This window comes from Phacochoerus africanus, chromosome 16 (genome assembly GCF_016906955.1).
Source record: "Phacochoerus africanus isolate WHEZ1 chromosome 16, ROS_Pafr_v1, whole genome shotgun sequence".
NCBI lineage: Eukaryota > Metazoa > Chordata > Mammalia > Artiodactyla > Suidae > Phacochoerus > Phacochoerus africanus.
In genome coordinates this window covers 25,844,437-25,863,068 of record NC_062559.1, presented here as the reverse complement: position 1 = coordinate 25,863,068, position 18,632 = coordinate 25,844,437, and the positions used below count along the sequence as shown (strand labels likewise).

Genomic DNA, 18,632 nt, shown 5'->3' with positions numbered 1-18,632 from the left:
AAAAGCCTTGTATATCTCCAGCCAGCTCTGGGATTGCTTCTCAGCGCTGCTCCCTGAATGCGTCTCCCCACACAGAACCCATCCTGCCTGAGTCCCTTGGAGGAAACCATTTTTACCCTAAAAGAACTGTTAAAAGATAATGCTGCTGGACCTACTCAAGAAAAGCACACTGCAGATGAAAAGCATTGCTATTAATTTCTATTTTCAGCTAGAGTTGAGTTCTGTATTTCTATGCAACTGTATTCCTCCAGGAACTCTATATTTTAATAGCCTGAAGTTTTCATCTTTCTGTAATAGGGAAAAAAATACAGTTCACCTTCAGTTGGAGAAGATGAGGTTGCCTTTGTCCTTGTCAGCCTTTCAGAGACTCTGTCTTTCATTTCTAGAGAAAAACTTAAAAGGCAACTGTCTGAATGGCTCCTGATTTGCATTCATGATCTCCTTCCAGGGAAATGTGCTCCTTTTTTTTTTTCCCCCTCTTAAAATTTTATGCCTTCTTTGTCTTTGTAGATCGAGGAGTCAGTTGAGACCCACTTTGGCAGCCATGGCAGAAGGGCCATTCTCTACCATTCTCCTTCTTCCAGCAAAATGGAACTGAATCTCCACCAGTACATTCTCACTCAGCTTCACTATACAGTTGTCATCGTTGAAGAAAGGCTGCTCGGTGCTGACCTTGGGCTGAGGCTGCTAGAAAAAGGTTAGAGTCAGATGTAATAACCACTGTTGCTTGCCTTCTAGTGTTAAGTACTTTCTGGAATGTGCTACTATTTGCCTTAAAGAAAAAAAATCATAAGAAATTTTCACCCCTGATCAACCTTCTTGCATCATAGAAAACTTCCTCTCCATTTTCCTTTAGCTGCATTTCTTTATTCCTGAAATTATTTTGTTTACATTTTTGTAGCCTTTCGGAGTTGCATAGTTCATCTTGAAACACTGCATAAAAAATGTTTATGTTTATGAGCCCAAATACATGTCTGCCCAGCACCAAACTGCTCCATATTTTAAGAAAATTGCCACTTCATCTGACTGCAAGTAGAATGTGCTGGAAATTGTTTCAAAGAGCCAGCTTAAATGTGATTCACAGATTGGCTCTAAATGTGGAAGAAGTGTGGATATTTGTCTCACAGGCCATTAATAGTCAAGTACTTTTATTTCTGTCATTTGAAGTGAAAACCAAGAGACACGTTTTTTAAACAAGTGATTTGAAAAGGAAGTTGAGTAGATGACGAGGGTCCAAGAGGGCAATAACAATGACAGCTTACATGTCTTGAGCAACCAGCCACGTGACATATTATATTCTATATTCATGGCCTCATTGAATCCTCACCGAAGCGCCCTGTGTAGCCTGAGATTAAGAAATACTAATCTCTCCCCTAGTTACAGATGAGGACACTGAGGCTTGGAGAGGTGAAGTGACTCACCTCGTATCTTAAGCCTGGGGTGATGGAAGGGCAGGCTTTGCTGTCACTTCTGTGCTTGTCCTCTTAACCCGTGTGTTGCTCACCCCCTCTTTTGGCCCCTTACCCTGCACTCACCCCTTACCCTGCACTCATCCATTGCAATTAGAACTACTGGGCAAGATATGCCGCATTCATTTCACATGAGCCAATCCGATTGTTCTCTTTATGATAACACACAGTGTATCTGTTTATTAAAAAGGAAGGGAGGAAACAGCCATTTGAATCAACTGCCGATTTCCAGGTTTCCATGGTGGTTTCCTTTGGGAAAACTAGTCAAATCCTGGTGCCACAATAATTTTCTTTCTTTCTTTTCTTTCTTTTTTTTTTTCTAAATCATAGTGTTATTTTATTGTCATTAAGTTGGATCACAGCAACGTAATTTTCATTTGTCACTTCATTTTCAACCGTCTTGCCATCCTCGTGGCCCTTGTTCTTCAGATAGGTTCCCCTTCGCTCTTTAAAGTGTTGTTTCGCTGGTCAGTGATGGAGGCTGGGGGAACATTTAGCCATGATCACCCTTCACCACGTTCACCCTTTACCAAGTTGGCAGTGCTGTTACAAGCTACTTAGCTAGCAAAGCTCCCAGGAAAGAGAGCCCCCAGAGATCCACTTTGATGAGAAGAAAGGTCTTAAAAATGTGCAGAATCCAGGCCATTAGGACAGGCTTTGAGAATGCCACTGCTGCCCCTACCCCCTTTCCCTAGTTGTAGTATGGAAATCAAGAATACTGGGTTCCTGGAAGCGAATAAGGAAAGCCAAAGGGGAGTTCCCGTTGTGGCGCAGTGGTTAATGAATCCGACTAGGAACCATGAGGTTGCGGGTTCGGTCCCTGCCCTTGCTCAGTGGGTTAACGATCCGGCGTTGCTGTGAGCTGTGGTGTAGCTTGCAGACACGGCTCGGATCCCGGGTTGCTGTGGCTCTGGCGTAGGCCGGTGGCTACAGCTCCGATTCAACCCCTAGCCTGGGAACCTCCATATGCCGCGGGAGCAGCCCAAGAAATAGCAACAACAACAACAACAACAAAAAAGACAAAAAGACAAAAAAAAAAGAAGAAAAGCCAAAGGGAAGTTGAATGCTCTGGCATATCAAAGCAACTGGAAACAAAGTTAGCAAACCTCACTGGGGTTGGTTCTATTAGGAAGGACCAATCCAAAGTTACGGTATTTTCAGAAAACCATTTATAAGAATAGCTGACCGTGTTAAGGAAAGATATAAAACGTTTAGTCTGCCTCTCGTGCCATAAAATATTTTAGCCCATCACTGAACCAGGTGATTGACTGTGTCACCAGCACCTTCAAGCCTTGTGATCTGTGCTCCTGGAGTCCTGCAGCGCATTGGCGGTTAACACACCACCATTGTGTGAAATTCCCATGTGCCTTTGTGCCCTGGATGCTGCTGCTGCTGACTGTGTGTGTACACAACATGACAATCTGTGCATTTTAACTTCAGTTTTCAGTTTTCTCCAGTTGAGAAACAAAGAACATGTATCTTCTCTGCCTGGACATCCTTGGGTCCGTTTTACAAGAAAAAGGAAGATGACTTTGCAGCACCCACATATCAAGAAAGTGCAAAGACAGCCTGAAGGCAATAGAATCTGGCAGCCAAAGGATGTACTGGGCCCAGTAGCACAAGATAACTAGATGGTGTCACCAGAGTTTGTCAGTGTAAATACTGATTTGACTCTTTCTTCCCACATTTCTCTCAGTTTTTAAAACATCCACTGGCAGGAATTCCCATCATGGCTCAGCAGTTAACGACCCAACTAGTATCCATGAGGATGCAGTTCTATCCCTGGACTCACTCAGTGGGTTAAGGATCCGGCGTTGTTCTGAGTAGTGGTGTAGGCCGGCAGCTACAGCTCCCATTTGACCCCTAGCCTGGGAATCTCCATAAGCCACGGGTGTGGCCCTAAAAAAAGACCAAAAACCAACCAACCAAACAAACCCAAAAATCATCCAATGGCTACTTTTTTATTATGTATAATAAGATATTATTCCTGGATAGGCCTCCAGAAAGGGTAGCAATATCACAAGTATGGGAAATTGATTTTGGTTTTTCATTCAATTTTGTAGTTTTCACTGTGAGAGCGTCGAATACCTGGAGATAGAGAAGTTCTGTGAGCATAATCTAACATGTCCCCGATTATCTAACCTACAGGAAAAAAAGCCACCTTTTCATTGCAGTTTATTTCCCATGGCCACACATTTAATCTACAAAGTAGGTTTGAACTGAATCACTTACTCTCAAAAATATTTTCCTGGGATTTGATTCTTACAGCATTTCTTTTGCTTTAGTTCCACGTGGTCTCGTCATGCTTGTTTTCCTACATGTACAGTAGCAGAAAGTATGGTGTTCTTTGGTGCATTTCAACTTCCTCTCCCCATATTGAGTGGGTTGGGGAAAGTGGAAGCTATTCGGAATGATCTGGAAACCTACCCCACCTTTCTTTTCACCACTGCACTTTTTGCTGTTTGCTAACTTGAAATTTGAAAATATTACATTAAAACAAAATAGGGGAGTTCCCGTTGTGGCGCAGTGGTTAATGAATCCGACTAGGAACCATGAGGTTGCGGGTTCGATCCCTGCCCTTGCTCAGTGGGTTAACGATCCAGCGTTGCTGTGGGCTGTGGTGTAGGTCGCAGACGCGGCTCGGATCCCGTGTGGCCGTGGCTGTGGCGTAGGCTGGCAGCTACAGCTCCGATTAGCCCCCTAGCCTGGGAACATCCCATATGCCACAGGAGCGGCCCAAGAAATGGCAAAAAGACCAAAAAGACCAAAAAAAAAAAAATAGGCACTCCTGCAAATGTTATTAAGTACCCAGGTACAGATTTGACCCAATGATAAAATACATTCTCGGTCACAGGAAAATAAATATAAAATGCATTTTCCCTGTTCTATCCATTCATTCCACCTGCTTTCCTCTCCTTTTTTGACTTGACTCCCATCACGTCTGTTGACCTCTCTTTGAAGCACAGGTGGCCTTTTTCTGGCTTGGGGGCACATTTTTTTTTTTAACCTTTTGAGGCCAGAAATGGATAAAAATTAGAAAAAAATAGAAGGGTGTTAGTTCAGGCAGGCACCAGTCTACTATTAGGTATAATCTGTTCTTGCTGGGTAATATTTGGGGTTTATATTATATTTAATTTTCTGACTACTTATTTAGTAAATATTTACTGGTAGGAAAGTAAGCAGTCTTGGGTTGTAAAATAGAATATGGGCATTACGTTATTTCCCTGGTTAATTTCATCCAGGGATATAATGGAAATTGGTGGCTCTATCCAGAAAGACGATAGGGCTGTGGATATTTGACCTTAAGTTCTCTGAGACCTGTTCTCTTATCTGTTAAAGGCAGTGATGATATTACACCACAAGCATATGTGGTGAGAATTTAATCACTTTGCTCACACCCATCAGAGTTCTGGGAGAAAACACAGTAAAGCCCAGCCAGTATTTTTGTCATTCAATAGTCTGGGAGCGGGGCCTAGAAATTTCAATGTTAAAAACAGACATAGGTAACTCTGAGGTGTAGCCCAGTTTGGAGAGCATTGTCCTAAGAAATGTATTTTTGGTTCAAAGAATAACACTCTTTACAATTAATTTTAGGTATCAAATGACACAAAAGTCTTCTTGCTATGATGCCGTTGAACTACTTAAGATGTACTGATATAGTTATTTATAAGCAGTTCAGCTTTAAGCTGATTTTGAGGACACTTAAAGGACAATTGTCTTTACAGAGTTGTACCTACAAAACTTAGCAGAATGTTAGAGAGTTCCCATCATGGCGCAGCAGAAACGAATCCGACTAGGAACCATGAGGTTGCGGGTTCTATCCCTGGCCTCGCTCAGTGGGTTAAGGATCTGGTGTTGCCATGAGCTGCAGTGTAGGTCATAGACCCGAATCGGATCTGGCGTTGCTGTGGCTGTGGTATAGGCTGGCAGCTATAGCTCCGATTGGACCCCTAGCCTGGGAACCTCCGCACGCTGCAGGTGTGGCCCTAAAAAGACGAAAAAAACCCCCAAAACTTAGCAGAATGTTAAACACACACATATATGGTCCTTCAGTCCCCTGCTTTGGAAAATATATCTTAGGTCATTATGTTTGTGAGAATGTGTAATTTTCTAAAGGAAAAGAAAAAAGAAGCACCCAATTATTCCCTTTCCCGATATTGAGATAATATTTAGCAAGTCAGGGTTTTAGTACATGGAGTAGTAAAATGGCCTAAAAGAGAGTCAGTGTTTTCCAAGAGTTCTTAACCTAGTCCCATAGTAAGATCCCCAAGTAGAGTGTGATCCAGGTGACTCTGAGTTGATAGACGTTCCCATTGGATCAGAATTACTTGGTACCCTCTAAGGGTAATGAGTATTTAGCACTTTGCCGTCCACTTCTGAGTACATCCTGCACTTTTAAATTCAGTATATTATAGAGTCCATGTGAAAAACACATGCTGCTATCAAAACAGAATTGGAGTCACGCTTAGGATTTCAAACTGCTCTTGTTCTTATAACTTGGGGTTTTACATGGGATGTTTGTTGAAGAAATAGAAACAGTGAAAGACCATATAGATTTTTTGGCCAGGGGTTGGCCAACTATGGCACACTAGCTAAATCTGGCCCCTCACCTGTTTCTGTCAACATTTCTTGGAGTGCCATCGCACATTTGTTTTTGTACTGTCTTTGGCTGTTTCTGTTCTATTAAAGCAGAGTTAGGTAGTTGCAACAGAGACCATACAACTCTTAAGGCCTAAAATATTTATTATTGGGCCCTTTGTAGAAAACATTTGCTGACCCATGGATCTAGACTAATTGTATGTCATTTGATCTCATAGCAAGCCGATGGTCAAACTCTATGACTGAGACAGGCTAGTTTTCTTTTTAACGTACATCAAACCTCATTCAAAAAGGATGTGGTGGTTTATGAAACCATATAATAATAAGATTACTAAAATGGAAATATGAAATTAGGGCTCAAACTGGACATTCCTCTTAGCTACCATAATTTTGGCTTCAATTTGGCTTGAGCTGCCGCATACCCAGAGTGACAAGGGAAAGAACCAATGTTTTGCTCTCTGTATCCAGTCATGATGGAGGATAATGTGAGAAAAAAATATATATATGTATGACTGAGTCACTTTGCTGTACAGTAGAAATTGACAAAGCACTGTAAACCAAGTATAATGGAAAAACTAAAAATCATAAAAAATGTTTTGTTTTCAGGAAGGAGGCAACACTAGTTTATTCCCCTAATCTCCGACAGGCCCAGGTAGTACATTTACAGCAACTTGTTCAGAGGGATTAGCAATTCGACAACACTAAGGTATGTAATGGGTCAAGAGCCAGGGCAGCCTTTGTATTGCAAACCAAGTGGATGTCTTGGTTCATGGGAACTAAGAGTGTAACATCACAGCATAGGTATGGTGGAAGCATTTATAGGAAGGGCTAGGGTTAATACTGTGAAAATAATATTTATCAATATTTGTATTGATATTACATTTGGGACATGGTGTTATGGAGATGACATTTTAAATAATATTGCTACAGCTCCCCCCACACACACCAGTAAGGGCACTATAAATTATCCAGCTGTCTTCTTGGGATGCACTATTAGAGGATATATTCAGTAGAGCGAGAGATACAGATCACTACCTAATGCTGTGAAAAATAGATTAAAAAGAAAAAAGCCTATTTTCTACCCTGTTTATCATTTAATAGGTTTCTATCCTCCCATATTTTTAGTTACATACACCAACATTCTTGAAAATGTCCCACACATCCATGTTTCATGTGAAGTTTAGTTTAATTTTGAAGGTTTATTTATAATGGCTATTTGCCGAGAGCTGTTTCTGGACTTTGTATGGAAAAGAACCATCTACTGCAGACCAGTCTTAACTTTTATAATGGAAAATGTATTTCAGAATTTTTTGTTTTTAGTTTATTTGTATTCAAAAAGGAGCTGTGAGGAAGTTGAGGTTTCAATTAAACAAGAAGAGGTTAACCACAATAATTGCTTTCATGGGGACACAGTAGACTGTGGTAATTAAAATGAAGAAGCAGCACAGCAAGACTGAGCCGAGGTTGGACTCCCTAGTGTTACCTTTTAATGGCTGTACTACCCTGGGCAAGTTAGCCTCTCAAAGCCCTAGTTTTCTTTTCTGAAACGGATTGTTTTACAATAGTTCTGGGGATGGCATGTGGTAGCACTCCAAAAATGGGGGGTTATATTGCTTCTGCTGTCAGGACCTGGGCACAGAAAGGAGATGGTGAAGGTTCCTTGGTGGAGAGGGACATTTAAAATGGGTTGTGTAAGGGGCAGAAGGGTGCTACTACTGGATATTTGGCATTAAATGCCCTTGATAGGTGTTTTCAAGTCTCCCTCCCAACTTAACACGTTTTCCTCGAAAGCTTTGGGTTGTAAACCCGCCTGAAATTCCAACACACAATCTCCTGGGTCATTCCATTAGGAAAAAAGCAACTTGCTTTCTAAAAAACATCTGTAAGTTCTTTGAGGTCAGGAACCATGTCTGCTCTGCTCCTTGCTTAAAACCATGCTGTCTGCCTAGGGCATCAAATAGTCATCAAATACGTGGATAAGTGAGGATAAAATAGTACCGCAGGAGTGAAGCCCTTTACATAGTGAACTCCCTCACATTTTCACATTCAACCTTAATTCATGGCACAACTAATTTTAAAATGTTAAAAAACTTAATTTGGAGTTCCTGTCGTGGCTCAGTGGTTAACAAATCCGACTAGGAACCATGAGGTTGCGGGTTTGATCCCTGGCCTTGCTCAGTGGGTTAAGGATCCGGCGTTGCCATGAGTTGTGGTGTAGGTCGCACATGTGGCTCGGATCCAGCTTTGCTGTGGCTCTAGCGTAGGCCAGTGGCTACAGCGCCAATTCAACCCCCAGCCTGGGAACCTCCATATGCCACAAGATCAGCCGTAGAAATGACAAAAAGACAAAAACAAACAAACAAACAAAAAAACCCCACCTTAATTCATCAACCTTTCATATTTATGTAACTTTTTAGGAAAACCAATGCACTCAAATCTGCTCTGATGACAAAAAATAATACAACTGCACATACAGTATGGGATACGACTAATGCTTTATACATCACAACCCAATTCTAGCCTGTTGAGGGTTTTAATGCTTGTGTCCATTTCTCAGAGTTTGTTCCTTCTCTGGATCTCAAGACCCCTCCCACCACATTTAATGGTGTTCCTCAGCCCTTTGGTTTTGTGGGGCAGGTGGATGAGTTTTGTTTTAAACCTACTCAGTGTCAGGTGCCTTGAGCTTTTCCTGTGGATGTATTTAGGAGAGACTGGAGGTCAGGGCTAGAGATGTAGAACTGTGGGTTTTCTGCTTAGAGATGATACTTGATTGACTGAAAGTTTAATATTCCGTAAAACAATGCAACCCACAGTCTCACTTCAAAATGCTCTTCAGTAAAGGACATGGAAAAGTAAGCCTATAGCTTGTGCTGCTCATGACCTTGAAGATCTCACATTAAAGGTCAAAAACCCTACCATGTCATTTCATTTCTGTTTGTGTTCTCTCCCTTATGCTCTCTAGTTCTTTTCTTAGAGTAAACTATTCACTTTTATGCTCTTGCAATCTCTTGATTTGGAAATACGGATCATATGACCCAGGAGTTTGTTGTTGTTGTTGTCTTTTTAGGGCCACACCCGCGACATATGGAAGTTTTCAGGCTAGACAGCAACACGGGATCCATTTCTGGGAGGCCCTGCAAGTAGTTGGGCCAGTGTTTTTGAATTCCTACTGTTTTATGGGATGCTTGAGTACAGGATGTGTTTGGAGTAACCCTAGAAGGCATAGCTAGGGCCAAAGCAAAGGATGAACGTTGTATCTATTATCCAGCAATGGGTCAGCCTATCTCAAAGGAATGGAGCGAATATTGTTGGAATGGGAGCGCATCAGGAATGCTGCTGAGGGTTGCTTTGTGACTCAGGAGAATGAGTAAAATCAATACGGAAGCCTCCTGAGATCTGCAGCTCTGTGATGAACTCTGACGTTTATGCATGCAGAATGATGTAGATTTTAAAGCTTTATCATTCTAGGATTCCCCTTTCTTGAGTCTGCCTTCTGGGTGGAAGAGAGAAATGGGAAGCAGAGAGATAGAGAAACGTGAATCTGGAGGCAAAATTGGAGGTGGTCCCTTCTGGTTCGCAGTGCACGTTTATAGCAGATGCCTTTGCTGATAATTTAAGATTTGAGAGCCAAAGGAACCTCTCGTCCCTTTTCCCCTTAGGCCCTACTCCAGCACCCCTGCTGCTTTCCTGAGTTTAATATGCACTATGACTGTTTAGCAGGAAGACAGAAGGGTAAAGGTCACATTGAAAAGGCACAGTGTGTTTTGCCTTGTCGGTATTTTGCCTCAAACACACTTGACATACGTTTTTTATTACGCCAGTAATAGGTTTGGGACGGTATCAGAAGTGCTTCTGTGCCTTTAGTTAATCAAACTAGGAAAGAAAAGAAATTGAATCAAAGAAACCTACAGGGCTGCACCATTCTATTTTATTGTATTATGACACATGGTAATTGTGTGTTCGGGTTTATTGTTATTTTCCTCACTGCTTATAGAATTGCTGATGTATTTACGACCAAGCGAATTCGTTCTTTAATTGGCACACGAGAGCTCAAGGAATGTTTATTTAACCTTAACTCAATGGAGATGTTTATACTACGGGGACCTGAGTTCAATTTACATGAGTCTTTGAAAACAACTTTCTTATTTATAAAAGTTGAGTTTTGAGTGACCTCCTCATTCTGATGTTTCCTTTACCCTCCACTGTGCAAGGGGAACAAAAAGCCACTGTCTCGTTTTTACTCCAAAGAAACTAAACGACTTCCTTAAGTGGGTTAGTTTTTTCAATTGAAAATGGTAACCAGATGTTTACTGAAATCCCTAGCATTTCTCTTTCAGGCCCAGCTTCTTTCTAATGGTTTGATCTTTCGAAGTTTCATAGAAACCAGATTGGGTGTTTGAATCCTCTCTAGTTGGGAAATATTTAATGCAGCTTTGAAGGTACTGTCTCTGTTGTTTCTTTAAGTATACTTTCCTCTGTTTCTGTTTTTTTAAAAGATGCAGCATTGAAATCTTTATAAGTTTTTATTTTTTATAAGTACTTTTATTACAGGTCATTTTTGAAGTATATCTTTAGAATTGAAAACTGGGTTTTTGTTTTGTTAGAAAGGAAAAATTTTGCTTTTTTTTTTTTTTCTTTTTTCCGCAGACTAAACTGTGCTTTGAAGGATAGATTTAATTTGTAAAAACAAGTATTTGTATTTTATTTAGACGAAGAAAGACTCCAGGAAAGAAAACAAACTCCTTCATATGGGACTTTTCAAGTGACAGAGTGTGTGGATGAATTTAAGGGAGTTTGGAGATGCCCAGACATCGTGTGTTTACTATGCTAGTGTATTGTCAGATTTAGCTGCTTGAAATAATAGGCCTTGTCCTTCCATTTGGGAGGAGTTTGGGAGCTCCTAACCATGTTTTCGGGTCTTAATTTTTGTACCACTTTTACTTTCCAGTCTCCAGTGTTACAAATAGTGTTACAACCTCCAGAATCACTTCCTTTTTAGACCTGACTTTCCTCAGTGAATTATTATTTCCTCTGGATATCCTCTATGTTTTTATCTTATTTTTAGCTGAAGTTGCTTCCTCTTAACAGTGTCTCTTTGTGGATATCCAAACCACAGTTTGGGAAACAAAAGGAAAAGTGGTTTTTTTTTTTTTTTTCTTTTAATCTCTGTAATTAACTCTCAGTAATCAGGGTTCACCCCACCCATCCACCTCCTGAAATTGTCCTTTCAGAATTTACCAAGAAACTTCTTTTTTGTTACAAAATCCAGTCACTGTATTTATGATTGCATTATGTTTGGTACAAGAGTAGGTTTCAGCATGAATAGAATGTAAATTAAGCTTTCCTGTAAATTCAGAGACCCCTACTCAATAGTCTGTGATAATTTGTGTGGGAAAATAATCTGAAAGAGAATGGATGTTTGTACATGTGCAACTGTTTACAGCAGAAATTATCGCAACATTGTAAATCAACTAGACTTCAGTAAAACTTTAAAAATGAAAAAAAAAGTAAATTCACTGAGATAATTTCTCAGTTTCCTTGATCTTCCTCTAGCAGTATTTCCCAAACTTGGTGAAATGTATGGACCAGTGGAATAAATAGTTGTCCTGGCACTGGGTGGGTGCTCCAGCGTCCGGGATTTCCTTACAAACCCTGTTCTTTCTTAACTTTCTTAATAGTTCCCTTTTCTGCTTCTCCCACCTTTCTGGCCCCTCCTTTGTTCCTTCTTTAGGTTCTTCCTCCAAATATGAGCATTCTTCAAGACTTTTATCCTTAGTCATCAGCCCCGCCCACCCCCCCCCCCCCCCCCCCCCCCGCCCCCTCTCCCCCCATACTCCTTAGGAAAACTTTCTACTCTACAGATTCCGTAAATCTCATCTGGGGAACAGATTAGTCGTTGCCAGAGGCTGGGGGTGGTTGTCAAAAAATACCAACTTGCAGTTATAAATAAGTGTTGGAGGTGTAATATATAGAATGGTGACTACTGCTAATAATACTGTCTGTTTTGTATGTTTGAAAGTTGCTAAAACAGTAGATTGTAAAAGTTCTCACTACATATATATATATATATATTTTTTTTTTACATATATATGTAAAACTGTGTGGTGATGGAAGTTAGATTTATTGTGGTTATCATTTCACAACTTACATATGTATATAATTATATTTATATACTTATATATATATAAGTTGTGAAATAATAACATGAGACACACACAGACACACACATGTATATATATTTAGGGAAAGAGAGAGAATCATTATGCTGTGTACCTGAAACTAAAACAATGCTAGATGTCAGTTGTATCTCAAAAAATTCCTCTGAGGATATAACCTCTAAATAATATTAAATCCTTATCTATCTCCTGTAGGCAGAACTTTAAGAAAACATAGTCTTTCCAGGCACCTGAGAGATGTTTTAATGTGTGTGTCCTGGGGCCTGCATGTGTGTAAATAGTGAACAGTTCATAATACCTCCATACTCTGGGTCTTGCCTGCCGTGTTCCTCTGACCCTCACTCCATTCCCTCAGCCTCTGAGGCTCTACAGCTCATCAGCACGTCCTCTCTGTCCTTCAGCCACAATACACATCGGGCAGCAAGCCCTGTAAAGGGTGCCTTCTCTGGGCCATGGCTCCACACTCCTTGCAGTTACTGTGCTTCTCTTGTGCTCTGACAGTTACTGTTACCCTCCCAGATTCTGGTCTCGTCCTTCTATTATACATCCTCACCACAGTTGCCAGTTCAACATTCTACAAGCACAGCTCTGCTCACATCACTTCCCTGTGCAGACATGTTCAGCAGTATCTCATTTCCTCCAAAACAGAATGCAGTTCTTCTGGCCTACGCCACAGCCACGGCAACGCTGGATCCTTAATCCACTGAGTGAGGCCAGGGATCAAACACGCATCCTCATGGATCCTAGTCGGGCTCGTTAACCTCTGAGCCACGAAGAGAACTCACCAGAATGCGGTTCTGAGCCCAGCGCTCAAACCTTCCTCTGCGGTGGAGTCATTCCACATCTCTTTGGTAGCAGGTGTCTCAGGCTTGTCCTCATCTTTGAACTACCCAGGAAATGTAAAAATCAGAAAACTCAGTGTCCAGGTCCTGCTTCAGAAAGTGATATCAGAATTTTGGAGGAGGGGACTGGATCTAGGCATCACTATTTTTTGAAAGCTTCTTAGGTGATTGGGAATAACATATATATACACTATTATATATAAAAGAGATAAACAACGAGGGCCTACTGTGTCGCACAGAGAAGTCCATTCAGTATTCTGTAATAACTTCCATGGGAAGAGAATATGAAAAAGAACGGATATATGTATATGTATAACTAAATCACTTTACTGGACCCCTGAAATTAACACAACATTGGAAATCAACTATATTTCAATTTTTTTAAAAAAGCTTCCCAGGTGATACTAATATTGGGCAGGATGGAGAGCCACTTTAGCCTACTTGCCTTTGCTTGACCACAGTTCAAAGCTTTCCACTTTGCAGTGCTGTTGAGGGTTTTGTCTCATAGAATTCCTTCCTTTCTGCCATTTCTTAAAATCCAAATGAACATATAGATTTACCTGTACCTTCCTCTCAAGCTAGAATTGGTAAACAAGTTGTCTGAGACCTGGTTGCCCCTTATTCATACAACTCTGATACCTAGAGTATGCTTATGTTATCTTTTTTCAATAATTTTTCTGTGTTAATGTCATCTCTCTTCCTATAGCATAAACTTCTTGTACAGCAAGGAATGTGTTTATTCATCTATTTATTCACTATTCTGCATGGGACTGTGCCTTACATAGACTAGTAGGCACACGAATGAATAAGCAACTGAAAAAATAAACCTGAAATATACTGGTAAAAGAGCTGAATCTTTCCTTCAGCTATTTGAGCATCATTTTATTCTTTGATGTTCAGACAAAAATAGTGGGTGCTTAATATGACATAGCTGTAGTGTAGAGCAAAATGAAATATGCTCCAGGCTGTCTGAGCAAAACCAACTGAAAAACAGAACTCACATACCCACTGCCCCTAGTGAAAAGTTCTCTGTAACCTTGTTTCGGAGTTGGTCAAGCCAAGTGACGTCTCTGTTTTCAAAGAGGGAAGAATTCTGCCCGTAAGTTAATAATAACCTTTAATAATAATAACAACTCATTTCAGCTCTTTCTCTAAGGAAAAACATGAAAGTCATATGTGAATCTCATCATCTATGCAACAAAATGGTCTATTTAGAGCAGGGAACTTTTGGAATTTAAAAAATCTGTTTAGCATTCCATCTCGTTATCAGAGTGACCAAACAAGGGATTAAGGGGTGTAGAGGGCAGAGATGACTCTTAGGGGGGCTTGCTTCTCTAATTTCTAGCTCTGTATTTTGTACTTACCAGAAGGTAAAGAGTTTCCTTCCCTGAATATTGCTTAAGGAACATAGTTTTGGTAAAGCTCAGCCATAGTATCTGCTGATTTGCTAGGACTATGATTCTCAAACTTAGTATGCATCAGCGTTGTCTGGAGGGTTTGTCAAGTTACAGATTGCTGGGCCCTACTCCCAGTTGATCTGTTTCAATAAGAACGGGAAGGCAAGTTAAGAAGTAACAAGTTTCCCAGTAATGCTAATATGTTGGTTCTGGAACATTTGTTGAAAACTGCTGTTCTAGGTGTTTCTTTATCATAGATTTTCATTGTTTATTCCAGAAGCACAAAGAAGTTCTGCTTATTGTCACCAAACAATTCCCTGTTAGCCTTGCAGGGACCTTATGTCAACCTTCTACCTAGATGAGAAGTCTTTTCCTATTACATAGATGCTAAACCCATTAATTGTGAATTGACATGCAAAGCCTTGGTGCGTGTTAGCTTAACTCTTTACAGTCAAGACCAATAATTCCATGTACAAATGATAGCAACAGACAGCTGAGTTTAAACTGTCTTGGGACATGTTGGGCTTGCTTGAAGTTAGTGGGATCAAGGGAAAAATATGAATAAATGATTTATTCCAGATGATAATAATATACCCCCAAAGAGAAGCAATATGGTACTGTGGAAAAGTGGAATACTGGTTCAGGTTTCATTGTCTCTGTGAAACCGTGACTACGTTACTTAATATCTTAGATTCCCTTCACTTTGCAGAAGATGGAGATTTTTAGATTAGATGATATTTGAGATCTAGTCCAACTGGAAAATAGATAAAAGGAATAATAAGGAATGATTGAGATCACCTAAAATGCCACCAACAAAGACAGTTAATTTGGGGCTTTTTTAAAATAAATTTTATAATGCATCTTATGCAATTTTCTAGCTTGCTTTTCTAGTGTACTGTTTTATCAGAAACACATCCTGTAAATAAAACTTTGTGAATGTTATATCAAGGGCTGCCTAAAATTATGTTTTCTATGTGTATTTAATATTTACTTGATTTAATGTTCTTCATCTATCCTCACATTTTTAGATATTTATGCTATTTCCAATGCTTTGCTGTTGTAAATGCCATACTCACAAAATTGTTGCTGCCCCATGGAAGTGTAGCATGGAAATTCAAGTTCACAGCTGTAGTATAAAACAGATTAAATTTCTACTGGAAAGTGGTACTTGCATCTGGTAGGAATGCTGGAAATGCCAGAACAGCAGGCGCATTCCAAGGTAATCTGAAGGCTCGTCCAAAAGAGCCAGTATCAAGAATCATGAGTGTTTGCCCTTCCATTGGTTTGTTTTCTCCGGGATTCCTGTTCTACTTTAATCTCTATTATCTACAAATAATCTCTCAAGGATTATTTGTCTACTTTTGGAGAAATAGCATATTAAAGTCTATCATCAAGACCTTATTTTGTGTTGTCTCTAACTCATAACTGTACACAGCATGACTGAGAATGATTTTGTTTCCTGTCTTCTTGAAAGAAATTCTATTACTTTTGTCACATTGAGTATTTTACATCATTTACATCAGAGACTTTTTTTTATCATTTATTTATATAAGTATATATATATGTATATATATATTTTTTCCCTACTGTACAGCATGGTGACCCAGTTACACATACATGTATACCTTCTTTTTTCTCACATTACATGTTCCACCATAAGTGACTAGACAGAGTTCCCAGTGCTACACAGCAGGGTCCCATTGCTAATCCATACCGAAGGCAACATTCTGCATCTATTTACCCCAAGCTCCCAGTCCCTCCCAGTCCCTCCCCTTCCCCTTGGCAACCACAGTCTGTTCTCCAAGTCCATGATTTTCTTTTCTGTGGAAAGGTTCCTTTGTGCCGTGTATTAGATTCCAGACATAAGTGATATCATACGGCATTTGTCTTTCTCTTTTTGACTTCAGTCAGGATGAAAGTCTCTAGTTCCATTGATGTTGCTGCTAATGGCATTATTTTGTTCTTTTTTTGTGGCCAAGTAGAATTCCATTGTGTATATATACCACATCTTCCTAATCCAATCATCTGTCAATGGACATTTGTGTTGATTCCATGTCTTGGCTATTGTGAATAGCTCCTGCAATGAACATATGGGTGCATGTGTCTTTTTTAAGTAGAGTTTTGTCCGGATATATGCCCAAGAGTGGGTTCGCTGGCTCATATGGTAGTTCCATGTATAGATTTCTGAAGTACCTCCATACTGTTCTCCATAGTGGTTGTACCAGCTTACATTCCCACCAACAGTGTGGGAGGGTTCCCTTTTCTCTCTAGCACTTGTTATTTGTGGACTTATTAATGATGGCCATTCTGACTGGTGTGAGGTGATATCTCATGGTAGTTTTGCTTTGCATTTCTCTAATAATCAGGGATGTCGAGCATTGTTTCAAGTGCTTGTTGGCCATCTGTATATCTTCCTTGGAAAGACGTCTATTCAGGTCTTTTGCCCATTTTTCATTGGGTTGTTGGCTTTTTTTGCTGTTGAGTTGTATAGGTTGTTTGCATATTTTAGAGATTAGGCCCTTGTCAGTTGCATCAGTTGAAACTATTTTCTCCCATCCTGTAAGTTGTCTTTTTGGTTTCCTTTGCTGTGCAAAAGCTTTTCAGTTTGATTAGGTCCCATTGGTTTATTTTTGCTTTTATTTCTGTTGCTTTGGGAAACTGACCTGAGAAAACATTTGTAAGCTTGATGTCAGAGAATATTTTGCCTCTGTTCTCTTCCAGGAGTTTGATGGTGTCTTGTCTTATATTTAAGTCTTTCAGCCATTTTGAGTTTATTTTGGTGCATGGTGTGAGGGTGTGTTCTAGTTTCATTGATTTGCATGCAGCTGTCCAGGTTTCCCAGCAATACTTGCTGAAAAGACTGTCTTTATCCCATTTTATGTTCTTGCCTCCTTTGTCAAAGATTAATTGATCATAGGTGTCTGGGTTTATTTCTGGGTTCTCTATTCTGTTGGTGGGAATTTTAGGAAAGGAAGCTGTCATACATTGCTTGTGGGAACGTGAACTATTCATATTGCAGCCTTTTTTGGAAAAGCAATCTGGAAAATCTATAACACATAAAACATTTATAATTTTTAAGCCAGCAACATTATTCTTGGGAATCAATTTGATAGAAGTTAAAGCATCAAAATATAATATAACATAAATAAATCTTAAAAATTCACAATGCCAATGAAATAATGAAAATAGTAGATTTTTTTGTTTTTTGTTTTTTTGGCTGCACCCACGGCATATGGAAGTTCCCAGGCTAGGGGTCGAATTGGAGCTGCAGCTGTTGGCCTACACCATAGCTATAGCAACACCAGTTCCGAGCCCTGTCTGTGACCTACACCACAACTCACAGCAATGCTGGATCCTTTAACCCACCTAGTGAGGTCAGGGATCAAACCCGTGTCCTCATGGATACTAGTCAGGTTCATTACTGCTGAGCCACGATGGGAACTCCCAAGAAAATAATTTTAAAAAAGAGCAATCAAAATGAAGGCAATTGGATTACTGGACAATTTCTGAGTAGTTAATCATTAGAGAGAAAATAGCAAATTATGTTCCAAGCATCACTGGAGAAGTAGAGAACTAATGTTATGAAACTAGAAGAAACTGTGACTTTGTAGACTTCTGTTAAAATCTGTGGAATAAAAGATGCTTCTTAGATATGTAGAACAATACACTTTAACAACACAGTACATTTTAATAGCACTTGGCAAAGTTTCACGCTAGCTTAAATATTCCTCATCTCATAGATGACAGGACTATTAGCCTCAGGAGACACTTCTGCTACCCCCTTGGCTTCTGGGGGTAGGGCTAATTTTAAGCAGATTGTGAAGCGGATGAAACTGGTTTTAGGCAATAGCCCTGCTTCCCCGTTACCCAGGTCCCTCCTGAGCTAAAGCATCCCATGAGGGTCCCACAAGGTTGGCCTAGGCAGTCAGGTCACACTTGCCCCTTGAGGCCTGTTGCTCCTCACTCATGAAAACGTACCTTCCTTCATCATTTTAAGGTCTCAAAATGTCACCTTTTCTAGTAAATGAACTTGTGCTGCCAGTGAGAGAAAACTGTTGCTCCCAGCCCTAGACAGTGTGCATGCCTTTTAACCGAAGCCCACCTCTGATGAGACCCTTTCTTTCCCTGACATCAGAGGCACCAATGACT

The 18,632-nt window shown here is 40.1% G+C and overlaps 1 protein-coding gene across 4 annotated transcripts in view; it reads left to right on the top strand.

Annotated features, from left to right (window-relative positions):
- Nucleotides 1-18,632, top strand: part of CPED1 (cadherin like and PC-esterase domain containing 1) — a 281,780-nt gene that overhangs the window by 23,368 nt on the left and 239,780 nt on the right. For 3 of the 4 annotated variants that reach the window (XM_047763880.1, XM_047763881.1, XM_047763879.1), the window contains one exon: nt 511-697. The exons of the other annotated variant lie outside the window; for it this stretch is intronic. In XM_047763880.1, coding sequence (XP_047619836.1) covers nt 511-697 — 187 coding nt within the window. The remainder of the gene's footprint in view (nt 1-510; nt 698-18,632) is intronic. 4 annotated transcript variants of the gene reach the window in all.